Genomic DNA, 22244 nt, shown 5'->3' with positions numbered 1-22244 from the left:
AGCCGCGCCCCGCCCGCCATGTCCGCCCTGCCCTCACTCGGAGGCGCTGGGGCGTGGCCGCTGCCGGGCGCGCAGCGTGGCGGAATTCCCTTCGGTCGGGTGTTCTGTGGTGGTTGGTTTCTGCGTGCCACCAAGCCTAGTGAAAAAGAAAGGAATCGCGGAATCACAGCATCAGTTAGGCTGGAAGAGAGCGCTGAGGTCATCTCAGAGCTCTAAGTCTGACATATGGCAGAACGCCACCATGGCAGGCAGACCATGGCGCTGAGGGCCATGTCCCTCCTTTTCATTAAAATCTCCAGGGACTGGGACTTCACCTCCTCCTTGGGCTGCCATTCCAGTGTCTAATCTTCCTTTCCATGAGGAAATTCCTCCAAATATCCAACCAAAGCTCCCCTGGCACAGCTTAAGGCCCTGTCCTGTCATCCTGTCCCTGAGGAGGTTTACCCCATCCATGTGTACGAGAGGTGGCAAGAGCATGGACCAGGCTCTCCTTGGTGGCACCCAGCAACAGGACAAGAGCCAGCAGGCAGAAATTGGTGCACAGGAAATTCTGTCTGATCATGAGGAAAAACTACTTCCCTGAGCAGTTTGCCCAGAGAGGCTGAGGAGTTTCCCTCACTGGGGACATTCCAGAACCATCTGGACACAATCGTGTCCCACATGCTCCAGGATGGCCCTGCTGGAGCAGGGAGGTGGGACCAGATGACTGCTGTGGCCTCTTCCAACCTGAGCCATTCTGTGGTTCTGTGAGACATTACTCCTGAAACAGCAACTTACAAGTTCTTAGTGACATTAAAAGTTCTAAGTGACATCCAGATGTTAGAAAAATAAATTAATTACTGGTAGAATTGCCATGTTAAGGTTTAGGGCTTGACATGTTTTAATGATCTCAGACCTTGGGGAAGGTTAACAGAGCTTGGGAAGAAGGAACTACTACTGATAGTGTACTCAAAGAACACAGAATTTACAAGCCACAAGGACATTTGGCAGAACTGCCAAGATAAGGGAGAAACAAGTAAAACACACTCAGTAACTGTGCTGAAATCAGCTCTAACTGGGTAAAAGGTGATTCTGGCAGGGAAACATCACAACAACTGACCCAAGAAACCCACAGACTCAAAAGATGAGAAAGTGCTTATTAGCATAAGGAGTGAGAGAATCATTAACCAGTAGAAGATGGAATACTAATTAAGAAAAGAACTATCTTGTAGCAGATCAGTAGTATTGGCTTTGTTTGCTAAAATGTATAAATAGTAAAAAGTAAATAGTAATAGTAAAAAAGCAAATAGTAAAAGGTTTTGATAATGGGTGTGCTTGATTTGTGGAAGACCACCAGCACCCAAGCTTGTACAGCTCTGAAGTAAATAATGTCTCTCTCAAGTGTGTAATTATTGGCTTGTTGCACACTGGTTAATGTGACAACAGCAGGACCTTCTGGTGGAAGAGCATCTGCTGGCTCATCCCTGGGATATGATGGGGGTCCCCAAGGCTGCCTGAGGGACTGTCCCTCAGACCCAGGAAAGGCTGGGTCTGGGTTGGGGGTGAGTGTTCTGCAGCCACCCCTCACCTGCCACCTCTGTGTGTGTGAGGCAGAGGTGTGCAGGTTGGGGGGTTTTTCTGTAATTTTTGAAGGCAGCAGTGTTGCAGGTGAGATTTAGCGTGGGAGTTTGTATTTTTCCATCACTGGGGGTGGGCAGGATCTTTCCTGGTTTGTGGGCCTGTCAGAAGTTCACCTGGGTTGAGAGACTGGGCTGGAAGAGCACATGAGGGGTGTGGAAAACCTGGTGCTAAACACCACCTCAGGTTGAGGCAGTGCTCCAGTGTCACTTTTAGTCCCCAAAATTTCCGAGAATGGGAGCAGGGAGCAAAAAATCTTCAGGGATTTAACTGTACAACATGGCTGCTCAATACTGTGTTTTATATTTGAGGTCCTCAGGGGGATGGGGCTTGTCCCTGGAATGGTTTTGGTGCCTGTTAAAGACAGAGTTTTCTTTTAATGGGTAACACCAGTTACAAGCAACTCATGGGGGCTAATTCTTTAATGTGACCAGCAGCATGCTGTCTCAGCAGCAAAGGGATTTCATTCTGTTGTACTCTATTTTATTTATGTGTGACTGAAATAATTGCTCAGTGTGAATGGATGGACCTGAAGGACTGTCCTAATATATTTCTTAGGAAGTCAGGCAAACTACCCTGAGGGTCCTGTTTCCAGCTTTGGAAATGGGAACCTCAGAGGGATCATGGGCTTGTGAACAAGACACTGAACTGGAATTTCAGGATTCCATGTTCCCCCATGTGCATAAATCAGTCAGGCTGGCCTACTGATAAACTCAGAGAAAATTTGCTTTATGATAGTCTTGAGTTCAGTGCTTGAAACTTGACTACATCTGTGGTAACAGTGATGAAAGCTCCTGCCCATGATGGCCAAACATGAAGTTAACAGGAAAGGATTTGCAGATTAGGTGCCCTTCAGAAGTTGGGACTTTTAGTATTTGAAGTTTTAGGCTCTTTTCTTATTTTTCTGTTTCATTTTCACTTCAGCTGCTTTAGGAAAAACATGTAATTTTCTCATTAGACAATTGTGTGTGTGTAATATTCCAGTCTCTTGAAATATTAGTGTAGCAACTTTTCTCATAGCTGAAACTACCCCACTAACAAGTGAAAACTTACTGAAAATGCGCTTTCATAGTGCCCTTGCAAATTAAATTGAAAGATTCTGCAAAGGCAAAATGCCTTTTCTAAATTAGTTCCAGGTAGTACAAAGCACAGTAATATCCTGGAGAAGCCTGAGGAAAGGACAAAGTGTTTGTATGAAAGAGTTTACAAAGGAGTTAATTACTTAGTCCATGCATAAACCTGCACTGACTTTAAAACCAAGGTTTTCAAGGTCCATGTTTAATTAAGATAACTAAATCATTCAAAGGACAATGAAGTTTTTGAAGTATTTCCTTCCAGGTAATTTCTTGTTTCATGTGGACTAATTGTTATCTAGTATTTTTCCCTGTTATATCTGTTAGGTATATCTATGCTTTATCTTATTTTTTCCTCTTCCTAATCCTTCTTTAAATACTTTAACTACTGTGAGCAAAAAAACCCATTTATTGTGATGTCCCATGCTGCCCATTATGAAATAAGGAGACATTTCCCATCTCCAGTTTTTGTGAAGACTACATTTGAAAAAGAGGTGTGTCTGAACACTTGCAGCCAGAACTGGATGATGCAAAGATCCTGTTTGTGTCATTGAAAAGCACCTGCAAGAAAGAGTTTCCTCCCTCTAAAGATCTTGAAGAAGGTACATAAATACAGAAGATACATAAATTTTACCATAATATATTTTTGCTACCCATCTATCCCCAGTGTTTCTAATGAAACACTGGGGATAGATGGGTAGCAAAAATATATTATGGTAAAATTTATGTATCAGAGAGGAATTATATTTACTAAGTCTCATTACAACAATAGAAATGAGCAGAGGTTTTATTAATTGATTTTAAAAATGCATCAGAAATTATCTTGAAAGTAAATTATGAAATCATATAAATTTTAAAGGTATTAAAGATTATATAGTCAGAATCTTTCATGGCTAGTAATAGTATTGAACCGTCAGCAGGCTGATCTGTGTAACTAGAAGGACTACTTTGCTATTTTAAGTTTTAGTCAAGTTTTTGACTAAGTTTTAGGTATTACTGAATGTCTTCATTGTGAGACGTACAACCCAAGCCTCCTTGCAGCTTCAGAAATTCTGGGCCCTTTCCTATTTGGGAAAGGGTAAAAGTTCAGTTTGTTGCAGGCTGGCATGCCTTTTGTAGCAGAAATCTGCTGATGTGCCCAAAGTGCTGCAGTAGCTGATTCCAGAGGAGGCTTTTGGCAGGAGCTTGAAATGTCGCGGCCGTTCTCTTTGCTGAGACTGTTCAACATGCTTGATCTTCCCAGCTGCCTGAGCTCAGACAGTTCGCTTGTTCCTTCATGTTCCTTGGTCTGTGGTGTTCCATTTCCCTTTGAAATCAGTTTCTGGTTGTCAAAACTCCATGGTGTGCTGTTGTAGTTGGAGAGATCCCAGGAATCTCCTTGTCCCAGGGCCTGCCCCAGGCGGTGCCTTCCCAGGTGGACGCGCCATAGCAAATCCTCTTCTGAGTCGCCACCGTTGGTTGTCTCCAGTGGGACCTTTCTGACAGGAACATCTCCTCTACATGACTTTGATCTTTTAACTTTCTTATTAATTAGAACAGGGTTGATCATTGATTCTGGCAGAACAGATTCATGTCCACCTGCAGGAGAAATGCATTTGTGCACGTTACTATGGTGGCAAAAATCAAGGATATGATTTCAGCAGCATTAACTCGTCTGAAAAGCTTTAACATGAGTTTAAACTGTGCTCTTTCTTTCAGTGGCTGAAAGCAGTGCAAGTTCTTTTGATTCCAGGTTAAGGAGTAGAACTACTTCATGCTTGCTTTTGCAGTTCTGAGGGCATAAATGGTATCCTAGTTTTAGTCAAATGAAAATGGAAATTTATCAAGACAATATTGATCTAACTGGTATTCTAAGACTCATTAGCAGCACAGATTGAGAATTGACTTTCAGTAATTAATTGCTTGTAAGCAAAACTTCTTAAGGTGAGTAGGGACTTGCTCTGTGTGTTGGCAAGTGCTGTAATTTGAAAGACAAAAAATGTAGTGTTTGATACTCTTTGAAGTTTGTATTCACAGCTTAATAATATTGTGACTATTTCCAGATGAAACAAGTTGTGAATGTCTTATTTTTCTTAATGAAAGATCATTAACATTACAGGCTTGTATTTTAATATTTTAGTGCAATTTTACTATTCCAGTTGGTATAAATTGTGTAAATAGCTTATCAAACTAGTGTTGCCTGAATGATAACTTAGAGGAATCTGCTTCCTCTGTGAATGATATAGAGTAGCTGTAACAGCTGGAGAGATTCTGGTCTCCTTTTTTTTTTTTATTCTTCTACCCCTATAGCTTAATTTCTAAAGCACTATGAAAATTAATGGTGAAAATATATAAGATATTAGGGACAGAGATGATAATGCTACTTTAATTACATGTAGCAGTCATCAGGTTGCTGGACATGACTGGTTTTCTGTGTCTTGAAAATGAACAGAAACTGATCTATTACACTAAAGATAATTCACTGACACTATTTAAATATACTTCAGTTGGTATAAATATAGTTCAAAGTAGGGGTCGTAGAGAATGCTGGCCCTATTTACAGGATTGATTTATAGTGACTGTGTCTGTTGCAGTATAAATTCTAATGTGTGAAACACATTAAAGGGAGAAAAGCAGACATAGAAGAGTGCTGATTATATTTTGAGTGTCTCTGAACAACTGTTTTAAAAGGATTGTAACACTGAATTTGAAATTAAGCTCATTTGAGTAGGATACTGCCTTCACAAAGACCCAACAGCACAACCTCTGCTTTACAGCTGTCTTTTGTGTCATCTTTACGAATAAGTATTAGGAGATGTCAGACCCAGCTGATTTACTGGCAGTAAATGAACCTGTACAACAGGGATTTTGCTAAGCAAGGGCTTTCACTGCTGTCTTTCTCTCCCACTGCCAAAACAACAACCCCAGCATAATATCACAGAACTTTTTCTGCTCCTTGGCCATGAAGGGTTGATCTGATAAGAGCTGTTTTGCAGCATGGCTGGGAGGGAGAACTGTGTCAGACCACACTGACTCTCATGCCACGTTACTGGGAGAAAGGAGACTGAGGCACGTGCAGGGCTTTGAGATACAGGTGTGTTTGTGCATCCCTCTGTACAGTGAGGTGTGTTTACAGAATTTCTTAAGGTGACACCACTCAGAGACATAATACACAGATCTCTACCATGCAACAGTGAGAACCAAAGTCATGACTGGACCTCATCCAGGAAATAAAGCTGAATGCCTGTTTTTTATCCAAGAAATAAAGCTGAGCTTGGCTGGCTAAAAAAAGGTCCTCGTGCAAATCAGAGCCCTGTGTGTTCTGCAGAACAGCACAGTGTAGCACCAAGCTGTGAAAACCAAGGCTTGTTCTCTGTATGTGAGAGACAAACCAGGAGAGAGTGGAACTGAGAGACTGAAGTGAAGCACCTTTGCATGTTTTTGTGGTGTTAACTGTGCTCTTGGCTGGACTGACATTGATAGGCAACATCAGAACATCTAGAACTTTATGAACTGGTCATCAGAATAATTATGATCTGTCCTGAGCTGATCAGAAAGTTCAGAGTGACAAATCTAGTTCAATTTTAATAGTGTGCACTGGTGTTGAGTTCAAGGTTGATTTAATTCCTTGCTTGGCTACAGGTGCAGCACACAAAATTGAGCAATGACCTTGGATAGAAATGCGATAGTCCTGAACCACTGGGTGTTGAATTAACACACCTCCAGCACTGTCCAAACTTCTCAAGAAAGCTGCAATTATACAGATCTTTCTTTCTGCTTTTCTGTCTTTTTTCCTCCATGTAAATTGTATATTATACCCTTGTTGCACAGTTGTTTACCATCTGGCCATATGTTGTCATCTTTTAAGGTTCCGGAGTAGCAAAAGTTAATCTAATCTTGGAAGAGATTTCTGCAGTCAGAGCCCCAGTATTTGTTCTGTTGTGACTGCATGTGCTGAATACTCCCACTTAATTCCTAAAGTAAATACTGTTTTTCAGCTTCTTAGCCAATAAATAATGAATGTGCTGCTGTATTATCCCCTAACTGGTGCTTTTCAAATCTTTTCATGGTCTTTATTCTCAAATAATCAGGAGTGGGCAGAAGCATGAATGCGGCTGTGTGTATTGGGGAAGAAACAGAACAAAGTTGTTTTCAGGTGATTTCTTAGTTACTAACCCCTCTGTCCAAAAAAATAAAGAAGTTAGAGGGTCTTAAGTGCTGTTTAAAGGTCCATGATTTCATGAATTCTGCAGACAAGAAGTGACATACAAAGCTAAAAGTCCTCCAGAAAACTTGGAATTATCATTCCAACTGTGGTGCAACAAACCTACAGTGCTCAAAATCCCTGTGGTTCCATGGAAGGACAGCAGCTCTGCCAGGCAGGAGCAAAGCAGGGTTTTACTGGTAAGAACAAAGACCTTTGGCAGGACTTTTAAGACCACAAGGGACTGAAGGTGATCTTCTTCCATGAGGGTTTGTGTGTCTGGCCTTTGAGGTTTGTGTGTATGTGTGGGGTTTGTAGTGGTGCTGTTGTTGTCACCCCTTTCCCAGCACAGCCGTAATTTTACCCTCTAGGTAGGGAAACAATTTCCTATCAGTACAAATCACTGATCCATACATGGACTGCCTTTTGGAACTACCTGGAATTTCAGGATGGTGTAGGGCAGTCCTGATATGGCAATGTTCATTTCTGCTCCACATTTCCCTGAAAACTGATGCATGTAACAGGTGCAAAGTGCTGAGCCATGTAATAGGTTTTCCCAAATTCCACAGGAATGTGTAAGATAAACTTTTAGGACCTTGAGAACTCAGTATAACAAAAAATGTCTAAATTCTGACTGCTTCTAACAGTGACATGAATTCTTTCCATACAGGTTGCTTGAAGATAGAAGTTAAGTGCAGCAGGTTATGTGGTTTTGTGAATGTTTTGGGGTATGTGCATGTGTATGAAAATATTTGTATGGGGATTTTTAGCCCTACTACATTTTAAACTCCCCAGAAACTGTGCAGTTCTACTTTCTTCCATATTTTAATAATCAAATGGCATTGCAAAAAAATCTGCTTTAATTGCATTCATTATACCTGAAACTTCATTTGAATTAATCTAAATAAAGACTTCTGCTCCCTTTAACTAACATATTTTTGCTATAACTGATTAGATGGGCTGTTTTGTCTTCAAGTTAGCTGCTTTTTGATACCTGATAAAATAAGCTTGTATATATATTTTTTCTTCCTCACAGAGATTTTAATTCTTTTAACATGAGAATTTCAAAACATTTGGATGGAAGAAGAAGCAAATTTGGATATTGAAAAAGCAAATCTGTTGTATAGTTCATAATTACATGGTTTTTTTTCTGATTGGTTTGATCATGAAGTCTTACACAACCAAATGCTAGAACTGCTGAAAAATGTAGAGGAAAATGTAAAGAATGAAATAACCTAAGTCCTACACTTGTTGAGCTAAATACTGATAGGAGAGGTGAATGAAGCATGGGGTTTATATTAAAATTAAATTCAGAAGACAACTTCATTAGTTGTCTTAGTATTCTCAATATCACTTTAACTTGGAAAGCTAATGTATCAGTGTAGTATTGGCAACAGTAGTCTAACTAAAAACTTTAAAATAATTGCAAGTTCTTATATAAAATCTGTTTGACATGTCAGGTAGATTAGTGATTCATATCCTTACTTTTTTTTCTATTTATGCACCTTCCAAGCAATATGCACTGAAAATACTTTCAAAACAGGACCTTTTGTTCAAAGCTTGTATCTTAGTTACCCACTATGACTTAATTAAAGTTATATTTTAACAAAACCCCAACTTGTGGTTGTTACTTGATGTTTGCCATTGCTTCCTGTAGTCTTTCTTTACACAGATAGAGAAGGGAAAAAGAGAAAGATGACCCAGAATTGCTGGTTCTGAAGGAAGTATTCAAGAGAGCAGAAATATTACAGAATACATTGCACAAGTACACTTATCATAGACATGAAGAACATGGTTAGTGTAAAGGTTACTATTTATGTTTAGAACTTTATTTTACTGATATATAACCTGTAAAACCTTACCTCAAATGTGTTCATCTGTTTCAAAAACATAATAATATTTCACTGATATGAAGTCTCCTGATATAAATATAAAACCACCTTTCAGAAAAACAAATAAAACCCCAAAATGACAGAAAAGGAATTTACATCTACATCTCTTGAAGCTGAACACAAAAAGAACAAACTAGCTGTTATTAAAGATTTCAAGAAATAATCTTTACATTACATATGCATTATTTTTTCTACAAATAGAAGCGTACCTGTTTTATATACAATAATGTGTGGTTGCAGTTTTTGCTTCTGTTTTATATGGTCATACTGCTCCTCAAGTATGCTTACATCCATCCTGGTGAGCTTCTTATCACCATCTGAAACCTGTGGCTCTGAGTTATGAGTCACTGAAAAAATACCAGTCACGTATTTGTAAGCCTTCACCATCTGTTCCAACAAGGAAGAAAAAGCCAAGCAGAAGCAGGACATTTCCTTCATTGTGCTGGCAATAAAAAGCAAATCAAGTGTGAAGCATCTGAAATCTTCCTAAATGAAGGAGTGACTTTCTTCCAAGCACAGTGCCTTATGTCTGGAGCTGCCTGTCAGGTCTGCACTGGAGCTGTGGATGTCACTCAGGTTCCTTTCATGCCGAGTGCCCGGAGCTCCTGCAGACAAGAGTTCAGGATCAGGACTGCATAGCTGGATTCAATGTTTACTTAAGGTTGTGAGCATATGAACCTTTGCCAAAAAAAACAGTGAAGTACAAACCCTCATTGAACACAGCCTAACACAGAAAAGGCTGGGTAATAATGGTTTATGTAGCAAGGCTAATTCTTAAATGCATGCTGTTGTGGAGGCATCTGCAAGCCAGGAATTTCACCTGGGAAATATTTTTGGTTTTTCCTGTGTATTTTGTGTCTTTCCCCCCCACTCTCCCTTCCTTAACTTTCAGTTACATTCTTGCTGACGCTTCTTGGGGCAGTGGGGTGGGAGGGGAGGATTTATCAAGCTTTCATACTTTTCTGCTTATTGTTGCCTTTCAAATAGTATGTTAAAAGTATTCAGGCCTGGGTGCAGAGTCAGAAAAATATGGGCCAACAACACTTGGAATTGGGAGGCTGGAGACAGGAACGCCTTGTCCTGACTCACTCAGGACTTCTGCTGTTCTCTAAAATAAAATAAACTACAAAAATAATAATTTTGTTAATGAGAGCAGAGCAAACTTTTAAAATGCATGGTAAGCTAAATTTTAAAACTTAATGTTAACCTTATTATCTCACAATGAGGCAAATATTTGTAAAACATGTGGCTTTTAATCACATCAGGTCTAGAGTATAACAGTTTGCCTGGGCTATGTACTGCAAGCATTCATCCCTGAAATAGGTCCGTCAAGGGCCCAAGACAGTAGTGTGTGAAAAATTATGCAGTTAAACTGTAGTTTTACAATTGTGCATCTGCTCATTCTCATGCAGTGACACATTTTTGGTAAGAGTTTAAAAGGACTATCTAAAAACTAATTTGAGTAAACAGTTGGGTATTTCCTAAGAGCCACTTTGAAGGCAAGACTGAAGTTTTGTAACTAAAATGTTATCCTCTACGACAATTTACCTTTTTGTGACATAAACCAGGTAGAGAAATAAGGCTTGAAAGCCAAACTGTCTATGGAAGATGCAGAGAATTGTCAGAATGGTTGGCTGAGAAATAATAAAGACAAGGAGGAAAGGCACTGGGCACAGCTCTGACACATCCCTCGTGGCTGGGAGAGCGGAGCCTCCAGAGCAGTGTCCTGTGCATTCCCCTGAGCTGGGATCACCCTGCAGCAGCCCTGGGCACCCACCTGCCCCCCATGGGGTCAGCACAGCCTCCGGGAGGTGCCGGGAGGCCCAACCGGCTTCTCCCCGAGCTCTTTCCCGGGAGAAAGGCTAGAGCTGCTGGCCTTGAGGCCAAAGTGGCCGTGGGGGGCTGTGGGCACAGCAGCAGCAGCAGCAGGAGGCTCCCATGGAACATGGGCCGTGGGTACATGGGAGCCAGGTGGGCACTTGTCACAATGGACAATGTGATGTATGGCTGGAGGAAACAGCAGTGGGTTTTTCCAGTTTTGTGAGCTTCAAGTCCTGCAATAGACTTAGAACTATGGCTCTCCTCTGGAAGTGTAGGCTCAGGTAGGTCTGTGCAGACATCTCCAGATGTGGTATCCTCCATCAAGCACTGTGGCATTCCCCTTCTCTGATAATTCTCTCTCCCAGGACTTTTCCTGGAGAAGTGGAGAGAGAAGAAGAGAAAACAATTCTTATGTCTGTTCTCTGCTCCTGTTGTTTTCACACATGTGGAATGTGTTATGGAGATTGTTTACTGAGAGTGAGTTTTTAATTGGATTCTGGTGATGATTGTTTATATTAATTGGCCTATTTGGTTCAAGTTGTGTCCTGACTGTCTGGAGACAGTCACAGGTTTTTCTTTATTATCTTTTTAGTATTCTTTAGTATCTCTTTAGTATAGTTATAATATAGTATTAATGCAATATAGTATAGTTTTAATAAAGCAATTGTTCAGCCTTTTGAATCAATGGAGTCAGATGCCAATCATTCCCAGACATTGGGGTCACCCTGCATAAATCTTTATATCGTATCATATCATTATCACCTGATAAAGCACAACAGAAGTCACAGAATCACAGCGCGTCCTGAGTTGTGAGGGACCCACAGAGACCATCAAGTCTGAAGTGAATGGTCCATATGGGGATCAGGCAAACAACCTTGGTGTTATTAGCACCATGCTCTAACCCACTGAGTTAAAGTCAGTGGAATTGTAGGGAAGACTAATGGTTTGAAGTTGCCTTGAGTGAAAGAAAATGGTAGTTTCTCTTAGAAATGTATAATACTCCTGTCACTTTGACAATGGGCTTTTATTTATCCATTGGTCTCTGTTCAAGATACCTTGTGAGGGGATGTTGTATTTTTCTGTCTGAGAAGAGTTTATGTCTAGAAGGACATAAGCCACAGCTGTTAGACTGGTAATAACCACTCACTTATGAAAACTTGCACAGGTTTGTGGTGCTATTGTGGCACAAGAGAATTTTATAGAGTCATGGAATGTTAAGGGTTGAAAGGGACCTTGGGAACCATCTTGTCCCAACTCCTGTGCCATGGGACACTTCCCACTAGATCAGGTTACTCAAGGATCTGTCCAATGTGACCTTTAACACTGCCAGGCTTGGGAAATCCACAGCCTCCCTGGGCAACCTGTTCCAATATCTCACCACCCTCACAGTAAAGAATTTCTTCCTGATATCTAGCCTAAACTTCCCCCTATCAGTCTGTACCCATTACTCCTTGTCCTGTCGCTACAAATCCTGATAAAGGGTCCCTCTCCAGCTTCCCTGTAGGCTTCCTTCAGATACTGGAAGGTTGCAATGAGGTCTCCACACAACCTTCTCTTCGCCAGGTAGGATGTTAATCCTCTCTATGAAAGTCAGTTGTGCTACAGCAGTTACATCTGTGTCATTGAAATGGTTACATTCCCTTTGTGCACACATGGGAAGAACAGGAAGATGTGTTGTTACATGGTATCAGGGAACTGATAATAAGTTCCAAGTTTTGTTTCCTAACAAAATACTGGGGCTGGCTGGGAAGCAACAATTTGCTATTATAAAATTTATATATAAGAAAAAGATGCAATTTACTAAGACCCATTAAACAGCAAGAGAATTAAGCAGAGGTTGTTTTCATTGGTTTTAAAAGTTATAAAGCTATTAAAGATTATGTAGTCACAATCTTCTGTAGCTAGTAAAAGAAGTAAACCATCAGCAGGTTGACCCATGTAAGTAGGTTGTCTACTTTGCTATTTCAAAAGTAGACATCCTACTTACATGCTATTTCAAAGTAGACATATTTTTGACTTAGTTTTAGGTATTACTGAATATCTTAAGATATACAACCCAAGCCTCCTTGCAGCTTCAGAAATTCTGGGCCCTTTCCTATTCAGGAAAGTGTAAAAGTTCAGTTTGTTGCAGGCTGGCATGCCTTTTGTAGCAGAAATCTGCTGATGTGCCCAAAGTGCTGCAGTGGCTGATTCCAGAGGAGACTTTTGGCAGAGGCTTGAAATGTTGCAGCTGTTCTCTTTGCTGAGACTGTTCAACATGCTTGAGCTTCCCAGCTGCCTGAGCAGTTCACTTGTTCCTTCATGTTCCTTGGATTGCCCATAAATGATTGACTGAATCAGGCTGAAATCCTGCAGATCTTGGGAATCCCTTTGGAGGTTCTGTGCCTGCAGGTGGCAAGACTCTAGATATGCAGTACAGAGTTCTGGGAAGGCTCAGCAGGCTCACATGTGTAAATCTGCTGTAGCTGACTTGTTAATAATTACTCCTGCCTTCCCAATAGGCTTGTGTCTTACACCTGGGTTACCTACCTCAGCTGCAGTCCTTTCCTGCCTTAGCCAGGGAGAGGACAATACTCTGTCAGACACTCTGGGTATTCTTGAAGTTGGCTTTTCTCTACCTCAGAAAAAGCACAAGTCATGTTAGAGTTGTTCTGATATATCATGGCTTTTTTAGATCTACTTTGATACTCTGCCTTCAGCAGTGACAAACACCTGGTGCTCTCTAGCAAGCAGTGCCTCAGTTGCCTTGTTTGTCCAGTGTTCTGAGTTGTTGTCACATGGAGTCTGCCTCTGGACCTTCAGGCAGTTGGCTTATACATTGGGACAGAAGATTTAATTAATCTCATTTCAGTTTGAACTGGCATTCAATACAAACCTTATTAATGGTCATAAAAGTTACCCAACCTTTTTAAAATTCCAGTCACGCTGTTTGACTCTCTGACCTCCTGTGAAAGTGACTTGTGCAGCCTGCCTGTGTGTGGCAGGAGGAATTACTGTGATAGCATCCTTAAACCTGAAACACAGGGTTTGTCTTCAGAGATGTGAGCTTTACTTCTCATTAGAAGAACATTTAACATGTAATGAGTTTGTATCTGATAGGAAATTATTATTAATTATTTGTGCTGTGCCATTCCCTCAGGATCACAGAAAAATCATCACACTTAGTCTCATGAGTCCTTTATACAAGTCAGTCCCCTCCCAGGCAGTTCCGTGGGTAAGCAACAGAACCACAAAGCAGGTAAAGGAGCCAGATGGCCAGTGAGACAAAGGGAATGGGCCCAGGGGTACAGCAGAAAGGAGGAACTGCAAACAGGATTAGCTCAGCCAGTCCTATATACATTGCATTTAGTTTGCTTAGGGAAAACGTGTGAGCAGAGTCTGCATAGAATTGTTAAGGCTGGAAGAAACCTTTAAGATCAGCAAGTCAGTCCAGCACCACCATGTTCACCATAAAATCATGTTCTCAGGTGCCATTCCCCAAGTGCTTTATAAGACTTTCTATAAAAAAATTTTCCTAAAATCCAGTCTGAACCTCTCCTGGTGCAATGTGAGGCCATTTCTTCTCATCCTGCCACTTGTTACCCAGGAGAAGAGACCCACACCTCACTATGACATCCTCACAGGAGCTGTGGAGAGTGAGAAGGTCCCCCCTGAGCCTCTTTTTCTCCAGACTGAGCCCCCACAGCTCCATCAGCTGCTCCTCATCAGACTTGTGCTTCAGGCCCATTCCCAGCTCAGTTGCTCTTCTCTGGACACATTCCAGCAATATCTTTCTTGTTTTGACAGGCCCAAATCTGCACACAGGATTTGAGATGTGATTGAATCAGACTCTGGAGGTGTGTATGGGTTTGTGTGTTTGTGCAGGTATACTTTTCCATCAAGGCTTGTCTCTGTGTCTGTACACACACACACACACACACACACACACACACACACACATATATATATACATGTGTGTGGTTTTTGTGAATAATTTGCAGGTTAATTGTGGCTTTGATGTGTAGTTAGCTGATGTAGACAATCCTTGTTATGCCACTGGGATAAACTTGAAAACAGATTTCCTGCAGGTTCTGTTCTTACAGCATAGTGGAACAACTTCCTTTTAGGTATTATTAATAAATAAAAATAAATTCCTGTTGTCATGCATGCATACCATGTGATTTCTTTAAAAATCAGTCAATCAATCTTTAAATCGAGTTACCTCGAGCTCCAGAGCCCTGTAGACTTTTCCAGTATGCAGCAGGTGGCACTATTGGAGTGGCATGGCTGTGTTTGCCCGAGACTGACACCTTAGAGATCTCCATTTGGGTTGCTCTAGGTTGCTGAGGAGTATAAGCAGCCAAGCCATTTTCTAGCCCTGGCACATGTATCTCTGAACAGCACTACAGGTTCTGAAAATTTATTGCCATGATTAGGTTTGTGTCAAAACTTGTTCTTTTTTAATTGAACAGATTCCTGATCAAAACCTCATCTGAGTGGTTTTCACTTGATTATTCACTGAAGTCTGAAGTGCCCTGTTTCCCTTAAGGCTTTTCTTCCATCACAATGGAACCAATTCTTCATTTCCTTGAGGCAAAACAAAATTTGAGAATACTTCATAGTCCAAAAGCTGTGTCTTTTAGAACCTGAAGTAGATGTTTACTGCCCTTGACCTTGGTTGCAAAATCTCATTTAAAAAGATGCCACTAATTTTATCTCAAACTAATTAATTTGTGTGTAGTAAATTAGTTTTGTATTAAAAATTGTTTGGAGGATCTTTTAGGAATAATTGTTGATTTAAAGATAATTAAAAATGCTCATAATGGTTAACTGTCTGAATGCAGTTCCTGTAACACTGGGTTTTACTGCACACCTGAGACTGGAGGTATATTATTCATGATATTCGTGTGCTGAATTATAGACATGTTCAGCACTGTTCATGGAGGCTAAAAAGACAGAATACAAATGTCTGTAGATTTTAACTGGCACTGAGAAGGAAAATCAAAGTAACTGTGCTAATCCTCTTTCTCTAGCTTTCTGTAGTGCTTTTTAAATTTTTATCGAAGTGCAGGCTTGAAGTGTAAGAAAGTGACTATTTTATTGTTAGAAAATATAATAACACAAAAAGGATAGAAACTAGGTGGCTGCTATTATTTGGATTCCAGGCAGTATTAGTAGAATCAATAGCAGTTGTTTACTTTTTAGTGAGATTTTTGATAAGAGCACACACATTTCTATTGTTTGAAAGCACAGCCTCAATGCATGCCCCAGCTACAGTGTGTTGTGAGTAGAGTACAGGACTTTCTGATGGGGCAAGATTATTTCTGGTGCTCTCTGTGTGTCCTTGCTAATGGGGTAAAGGATCCCATGATGGAAGTTTTCAAAATGATCTTGAGATGTTTCCTCTGATCTGATCTTTTCTTTGCTTTCAGACCTAAAGGGTTCAAGTATGTCAAAGGAAGGGACCAGTTGTCCTTCAGGTCCCTCTGAAGGTTTGGTGAACTTGGGTTGCTTGTAATCCCTCTTCACATTTCCTTGACAGGATTCTAAATACCCATTTTATTCCTTATGTCTTTAGGTAAATGTAATTAGGTAGTGTTTGTAGGTAGGCATATCCCAAATATCTCTGATCCTGCACACTGCCTGGGTGTCTCTAAAGGCCTAAACACACCAAATCAGCACTGAGGGTTTTATACCAAAAATCTTGTGCTTTACATGCTTTTACCAAGTAAGGCTGGACCAGCTGATCCTTGAGGTCCCTTCCAACCTTGTATCCTGTGATTCTATGATTTAGTGCTCACTCATCTGGCTTTGCAGGTGTCAGGAGCTTGGTGCTATCCAGTCTCCTTTGCAAAACCACATTCCTTGGTTTTTTTGCTTTTTGTGGAAGGTAAATGTGGTCAAACAGAAGTTTCTGTGTTCCTGCATGTCAAATTCAGTGCTGCTGTTGAGGAGTTAAATGCAGCAGATGTTCTGTGTGTGCTTTTTGTGCCTGGCATAAGCAGCATTTAAAAACCTCTGTTCTTCTGTCTTGACTTGTTGAGGTTTAAATCATATTCCTTTGGAGTGTTAGTTGCTACAAAAAGGAAACTAAAATGTTGCAACGTGCTTTGTTAGAAGGCTGCTCCCTCTGTTGGCTGTCTCATTGATAGGACTGAAATCTCTCCTGGGCAAACAAACAGCCTACAAAACTGAGGGTCAGGAATTGTTCATTTTACAGCTCTGCTATCTTTGCCCACCAAGAACTTCTGAAATTCTCTTTTAGAGGTGACAATGTGCAGAGAAACACAGTGTCTGTGTTCAAAGTCTAAGAAGTAACTGAACATATTTACCAGCTAGAAATTTTAAACAAAAGAAATTTTGACATCTTTCCTCACAGTTCCCCTGTCCTCCATCTCTTCTATACCAACTACTTTTCTGACTGTTTCCTATCCATGGAGTTATGAAGGCTACAGTTCTGTGGTTATTTGTTCTCCCAGAAGACATAACAGGCATATAGGAATTCTGTGGGAATTTCAAGCAGGGTCTAAACCAAAATGTATAAGCTATGTAACTTTTCCACCTAAAAATCCACCTTGATTTTTCTGCCTAAAAACTACAGGATTTTGATTGCAAGAGTTTTGGTCCTTCCAGGATGGTGCTTAAAGGAGCAAGGTTTGTCCCTTATTAGTGTCCAATTCAGGCATTGTTTGAGTAGGAATGAGCTTATCTTTGATTGCTGTTAATCAATAAGATGTACTTATCTGTAAGTGAAGTTTGATAAGAATCAAGTACAGTGTGAAAGAACTGGTTAATGTGTTGTTAATGAAAAGTTTTATCTGGATGACACCATCTTGCTTCTGATATATTTGCTTTTGAGCACTAGAACACAAACCACTTTGGTATTAATCTCCAAGAAACTCTGCTGGGTGCATAAGTTAACTTTAATAAGCCTTGCAAATGGCTGTAGTTAGGATAGTCCTCCAAAGAGGATGGTCAAGTACTTTTACTATTGTGAGAATGAATGTGGACTTGAAGTCTGTGCAGGAGAGGAAAGTATCCTAAAAATAATTTGTTATTCAGAAGCATCCTTCACTTCCATGCAGAAATCTCATGAGGACTTTGTACTGCACTTCATAATCACTGGTAGCCTAATTGAGTCAAGGAAATTACATCTGTAAAACTAGAGTATAAAAACTAGAGTATGTAAACTAGAGTATATAAACTAGAGTATGTAAAACCAGATACGATTCCACAGCGTCTGATTCAGCACCCACTGAAGTCAAAACATCTTCTGCTGAATTCAATAGAAGTGAAATTGGAGGATTTTATGCACATGATCAAATAAAACCTGCAAACTGACCAATACCCATGAAGCTGATGGTATAGCAGAGATTGTGTATTGAGCCATCATTTAAACTCTTTTCTTGAACCCATTATTTGTGTGCTTGTGTATGCTTTTATATGGAATCCTGCACCCATTCCTCATGAGCTCTCTGTAAAGGGCCTTAACTGGTTAATGCAGTACCACACCTGGCATATTGAATATGCATATGTCAAAACATTAACTCAGCCAGTAAGTTTGTGGAGTAATTACTATACTTAAATAATCTACATTTTTAGTCTCTGTGCAACAACTGTGCTTTGGGCTTCCTCTTGTGGAGCTCATTCACAGGGATTTCGCTGGATCTTTGATTGTGCCTTCATAGAATCACAGAGTGGGTCAGGTTGGAAGGGACCACAGTGGGTCATCTGGGCCAACATCCCTGCTCAAGGGTTGTCCTAGGGCACATTGCATAGAATTGTGTTCAGATGGTCCTGGAATATCTCCAGTGAGGGACACTTCACAACTCCACAACCACTCTTGGCAGCCAGCACAGCAACAAAGTTCTTCCTCACACTCCCATGTTCATGGCACAGTCAGTAAAAAAACCAGCCACCTCAATCCATTTAAACATTGAATTCCTATTCTTGCAGAGTGAAGACTTTCCACTGCTTTTAGAGGTATGGACAAACATAATGGTTACCACAAGATCGTGTGTAAAAATTACTTTAACAGATAAGCACATATTTAGGGAAAGAAAAATGCTTTTGGTATTAGAATGCCATCTCAATAAAAAGAACAGAAACTTCAACTTTTAATTTATGGTACTGCAGTATTTTATATTTTCAGTACTTGGTTAAACATTGCTGGAGATTTTGTGATAAGAGTACTTGCAATGCCAAGCAGAAAAGGAATGACCTTTAGGGCATTGCCATTGTTCAGATATTGTTCTAGCAGGTAGGTCCAGTGCTCTGTCTGAGACTGTTTCTTTTTTAAACGTGATGTGTTAATGTGTTACTGTTGTGTTACTTGGAGCTTAACATTGTAAACATCTCCTTCCTCATTAGCAGCCGTGCATGTGACTCATGTTTCTTGGCAAAAAGGCCAGCTTGCATCTAACCCAGCTCACTATGCTTTGTGTTTCTGAGGCTGATCAAAGAGCCACAGGATTTCTTATTGGGTAAAGGATAATTGTGCCAGCAGAGTTAACAGTGCTTGTACTAACACGGGCTGCTGTGGTTTATTGCATGTTTGTAACTTAAGTCTCTATTTGCAGTGACTCTTACCTGTCCCATTGCTTCTGCTGGGCCAACCTATGCAATGTGGAATACCTGCTTAGGGTTTAGAAACACTTGGCTGCCTGCTACTTAAAATAACTAGTTAGGTGCCCAAATCTACTTCTGGGAGTAGGAGGATTGTTAGCTTTGTAGTTGCCCATGGGTTTCCTGTGGAGGTGTGAGTCCTTCCACATCCCATTAAATTATGTAGCTGATATAAATCAGGTTAGCTGGACTGCTGTCAATACAGTCACCCTAATTTAAAGCGAAGGTCTGGTCTATCTGCTCTCTAGCTTGGCATGTCTCAGATGATGTGGTGATAATGAAGCCTGGAATTCAGGCTATCACTGTTTTCCAAGGAGTTCCCCTGTGCAGAAGAAGAGGGCTATTAAATCTAAGTTCATATTAAGGAGCAGCTGAGATCAGAGGCAGGTTTTAATACTGGAATTGAGAAGAAAAAGTGAAAAATCTCAGTATGTAGGAATGTGGGATGCAGTTAATTTGTGTTTTGCAATGAATTGATATAAATGTGCAGTTAACTGACAGTGGGGTAAGAAAAAATAGCTTTAATTGGCATCCTAGTTGTAACTTATCTAAACAGCCAGGGGCCTAGCAAAGCACGGCAGTATTGCTTCTCCATCAGGTCAGAAACTAGTTAATAAGAAAAGGGGAATAAACTTGCTTTTCCCTTTACTCTGCTCCACGTGTCTTGAGTGATTAATCTGTGCTTTGCCTCGAGCAGTTAATCTGCAGTGGTGACATTTCAATTATAAACGGCATTTTGTCCATCCCCTCTGGAAATTCTGGATTTGTCAGTGCTAAAACCTCACCAGAACACGAATTCAACTTCACTGATAAATGCTCAGCTAAACCTTCTTTGCTTTCAGGAGACATTTTTGGAGGCTATGGCAGTATCTGTAAGCATGAATTTGAGTCCAGAAAGAACAGCAGCAATGCACATTTTCCATATTCAAACAATAAATTTGAGGCAACACTGCATTGATGAAAAGATGGGCAACAGAATGACTGGGTGAGGCATTGATTTTACAAACTTCCTGACTTTCTTTTGAGAAACATGGACAGTGAAAGCAGCAACAATAGCAGTCCCACTTTGTCCTTCTCCTCCTTACTTGTCTTGGCCCCTTATTCTTAATTAAGGGGATTGACAACACAAGGGAGGTTATTCCAGTCCCAGCTTTTCTGTGCCATTTAAGTAAACTTATTTCTTGTTTTTTGAGAGTATTCCTGACTGCTGAAAAATAGAACTGTTTCTTACACCCTCACAAGATTGCTTTTTTATTTATAAACTCTGGTTCCCTTTCTACTAGCCAATACCTCCTTAAAAAAATTAAAATCCACTCATTTCTCTTTTTCAGAAGTATTTATCATTCTTACATTCAGACTTACAGACTTCAGTTTCATGTTGTTTTTTCAAATCTTTTGAAAACTGCAGTGCTTCAAGCCTCAACCTTTGAATCTGTCATTGTTTACAGGGACTGTGCAGCCAATGAAAGGGCTGAGCAAACCTCTCCTCTCTGGCTCACCAGCCACATTCTGCATTAATAAAAAAACCAGCCTCTGTGTGTTATTTGATCCTTTGTTTTCTGGTATAAATTACACTGAGGAAACAGTTCTTGGTAACATTTCAAAAACATTATTTCCTTCACAGCCTCTGGTTAAGTGAGACCTTTGTTCAGGACAGGTTCATCCAGCATGAGCTTTTCAGGGGCAGGCAAATTCCACTGCTACTTGGTGGCTGTTGTTCTAAAGGTTGTTCTTTGTATCAATAACTGGAAATACTGTAAGTATAAATCTATGGGTGTTAAGGCTTTGAGAAATCACTGGATATATTTTTAAATGCTCAGTCTATGACAAAATTTGGCAGTATTTGATAGTTAGAATCACAAAATGTTCTGAGTAGGAAGAGACCCACATGGATCATCAAGTCCAACTCTAAAGTGAATGGCCATACAGGGATCAAAGCCACAACCTTGCCATTATCAGTACCATGTTCTGATCAACTGAGCTATCCCAAGTGTTTGCACTGCAAAAATAGTTTAAGATCCTGGGCATGCAAAACCTATTTGACTTCATTAAGGCTCTGCTGAGATACTGCCTTGATTGCAGAATGGAAGTGTATTATAGATGAGTCTTCTTTTGATTAAGGAATACCGCTTTGCTTGTCGCAGGCAGATAATGCAAAAGCCTAAAACCTTCCCAACCCTCCCAAGTGAAAAAAGGCAAATGAGAAAACAATAATTCAGCCAAAGTAACAATAGTGGGTTTTTTAATGGAATGCTGTGTGTGTTTGTGCTGATTAGAGTGTGATACCACAATAGGGCTGTGGGATAGTAATTGCAATAACATAATAATAAAATTGAATTCATTCCTTGGGACTGTAGCTTGAGGTTGCTCATTTTAATTTGGTTCTGGACCCTGGGTGGCTCCTGCATGACAGCTCTGGTGTTCTCTCTCTGGCCTGGGTGCTGCCCCTGGGGATCCCTGTGTATGGGCGCTGTTTATCTGTGCTTAGCTGCCCCATGCATCACCCTAGCACAGTGTGACCCATCATCACATCATCCCACCGTCCCATCATTCTGATCCCAAGCCCCTGAACAAGGGTTTCTGTCAAATTTTGCAGGTGTTTTTTTTAGTTGCTAACCACTAGCTGTAGCTGGACAGTTAGGATTAAGCAACTGCATTGTGAATTCTGTATGCTTGGCTAATCTGTTATTTTAAGGAAAAGGGAAGACAGTCCCAAGATGAATGGGCTGGACAAGATCCACCAAGAGTGAATTCAGCAGAATTGAGCAGTAACTGGGGGAAAAGTGATCACAGCAGCAGGTAATCTCGACCACCAATTCACGGACTGCCTACTCAAAACCGACTCAAATACCGGGAAAAGTTATATAATTTGTAACCAATAAAAGCTGAAGCCTTTGTTATAATGTATAAACAGTGTAAAGTTTTGATGACCTGCGCGCCAGCCTTTTGTGGGTTACCGCCCCGCTCCCTGCTTTGCTCAGTCTGGAAGGAAGGGACAGCATCACCTCCCCCCCGAGTGTGAATTCGCAGCGGGGAACAGGCCGTGTTCGGGAC

General features: G+C 40.7%; 1 protein-coding gene across 1 annotated transcript; it reads right to left on the bottom strand.

Annotated features, from left to right (window-relative positions):
* Window positions 1-3696: 3696 nt before the first annotated feature.
* C2H9orf152 (chromosome 2 C9orf152 homolog) lies at window positions 3697-9203 on the bottom strand. The gene is made up of 2 exons (XM_009085791.4): window positions 8975-9203; window positions 3697-4268 (listed from the first exon to the last, which is right to left on the bottom strand). Exons 1-2 carry the CDS (start codon window positions 9201-9203, stop codon window positions 3697-3699), a joined length of 801 nt encoding a protein of 266 aa, XP_009084039.2.
* Window positions 9204-22244: the final 13041 nt, after the last annotated feature.

Source organism: Serinus canaria, chromosome 2 (assembly GCF_022539315.1).
Source record: "Serinus canaria isolate serCan28SL12 chromosome 2, serCan2020, whole genome shotgun sequence".
Lineage (NCBI taxonomy): Eukaryota > Metazoa > Chordata > Aves > Passeriformes > Fringillidae > Serinus > Serinus canaria.
Note: the sequence above shows the minus strand (reverse complement) of the source record. Positions and strands in the feature narration are given on the sequence as shown.

Coding starts and splice junctions, on each gene's coding strand:
- C2H9orf152 (XM_009085791.4), bottom strand. CDS start 9,203: ATGAAGGAAATGTCCTGCTTCTGCTTGGCTTTTTCTTCCTTGTTGGAA. Junction 4,269..8,974: donor CATTATTGTATATAAAACAG/GTACGCTTCTAT, acceptor TTTCTCCTGCAG/GTGGACATGAATCTGTTCTG.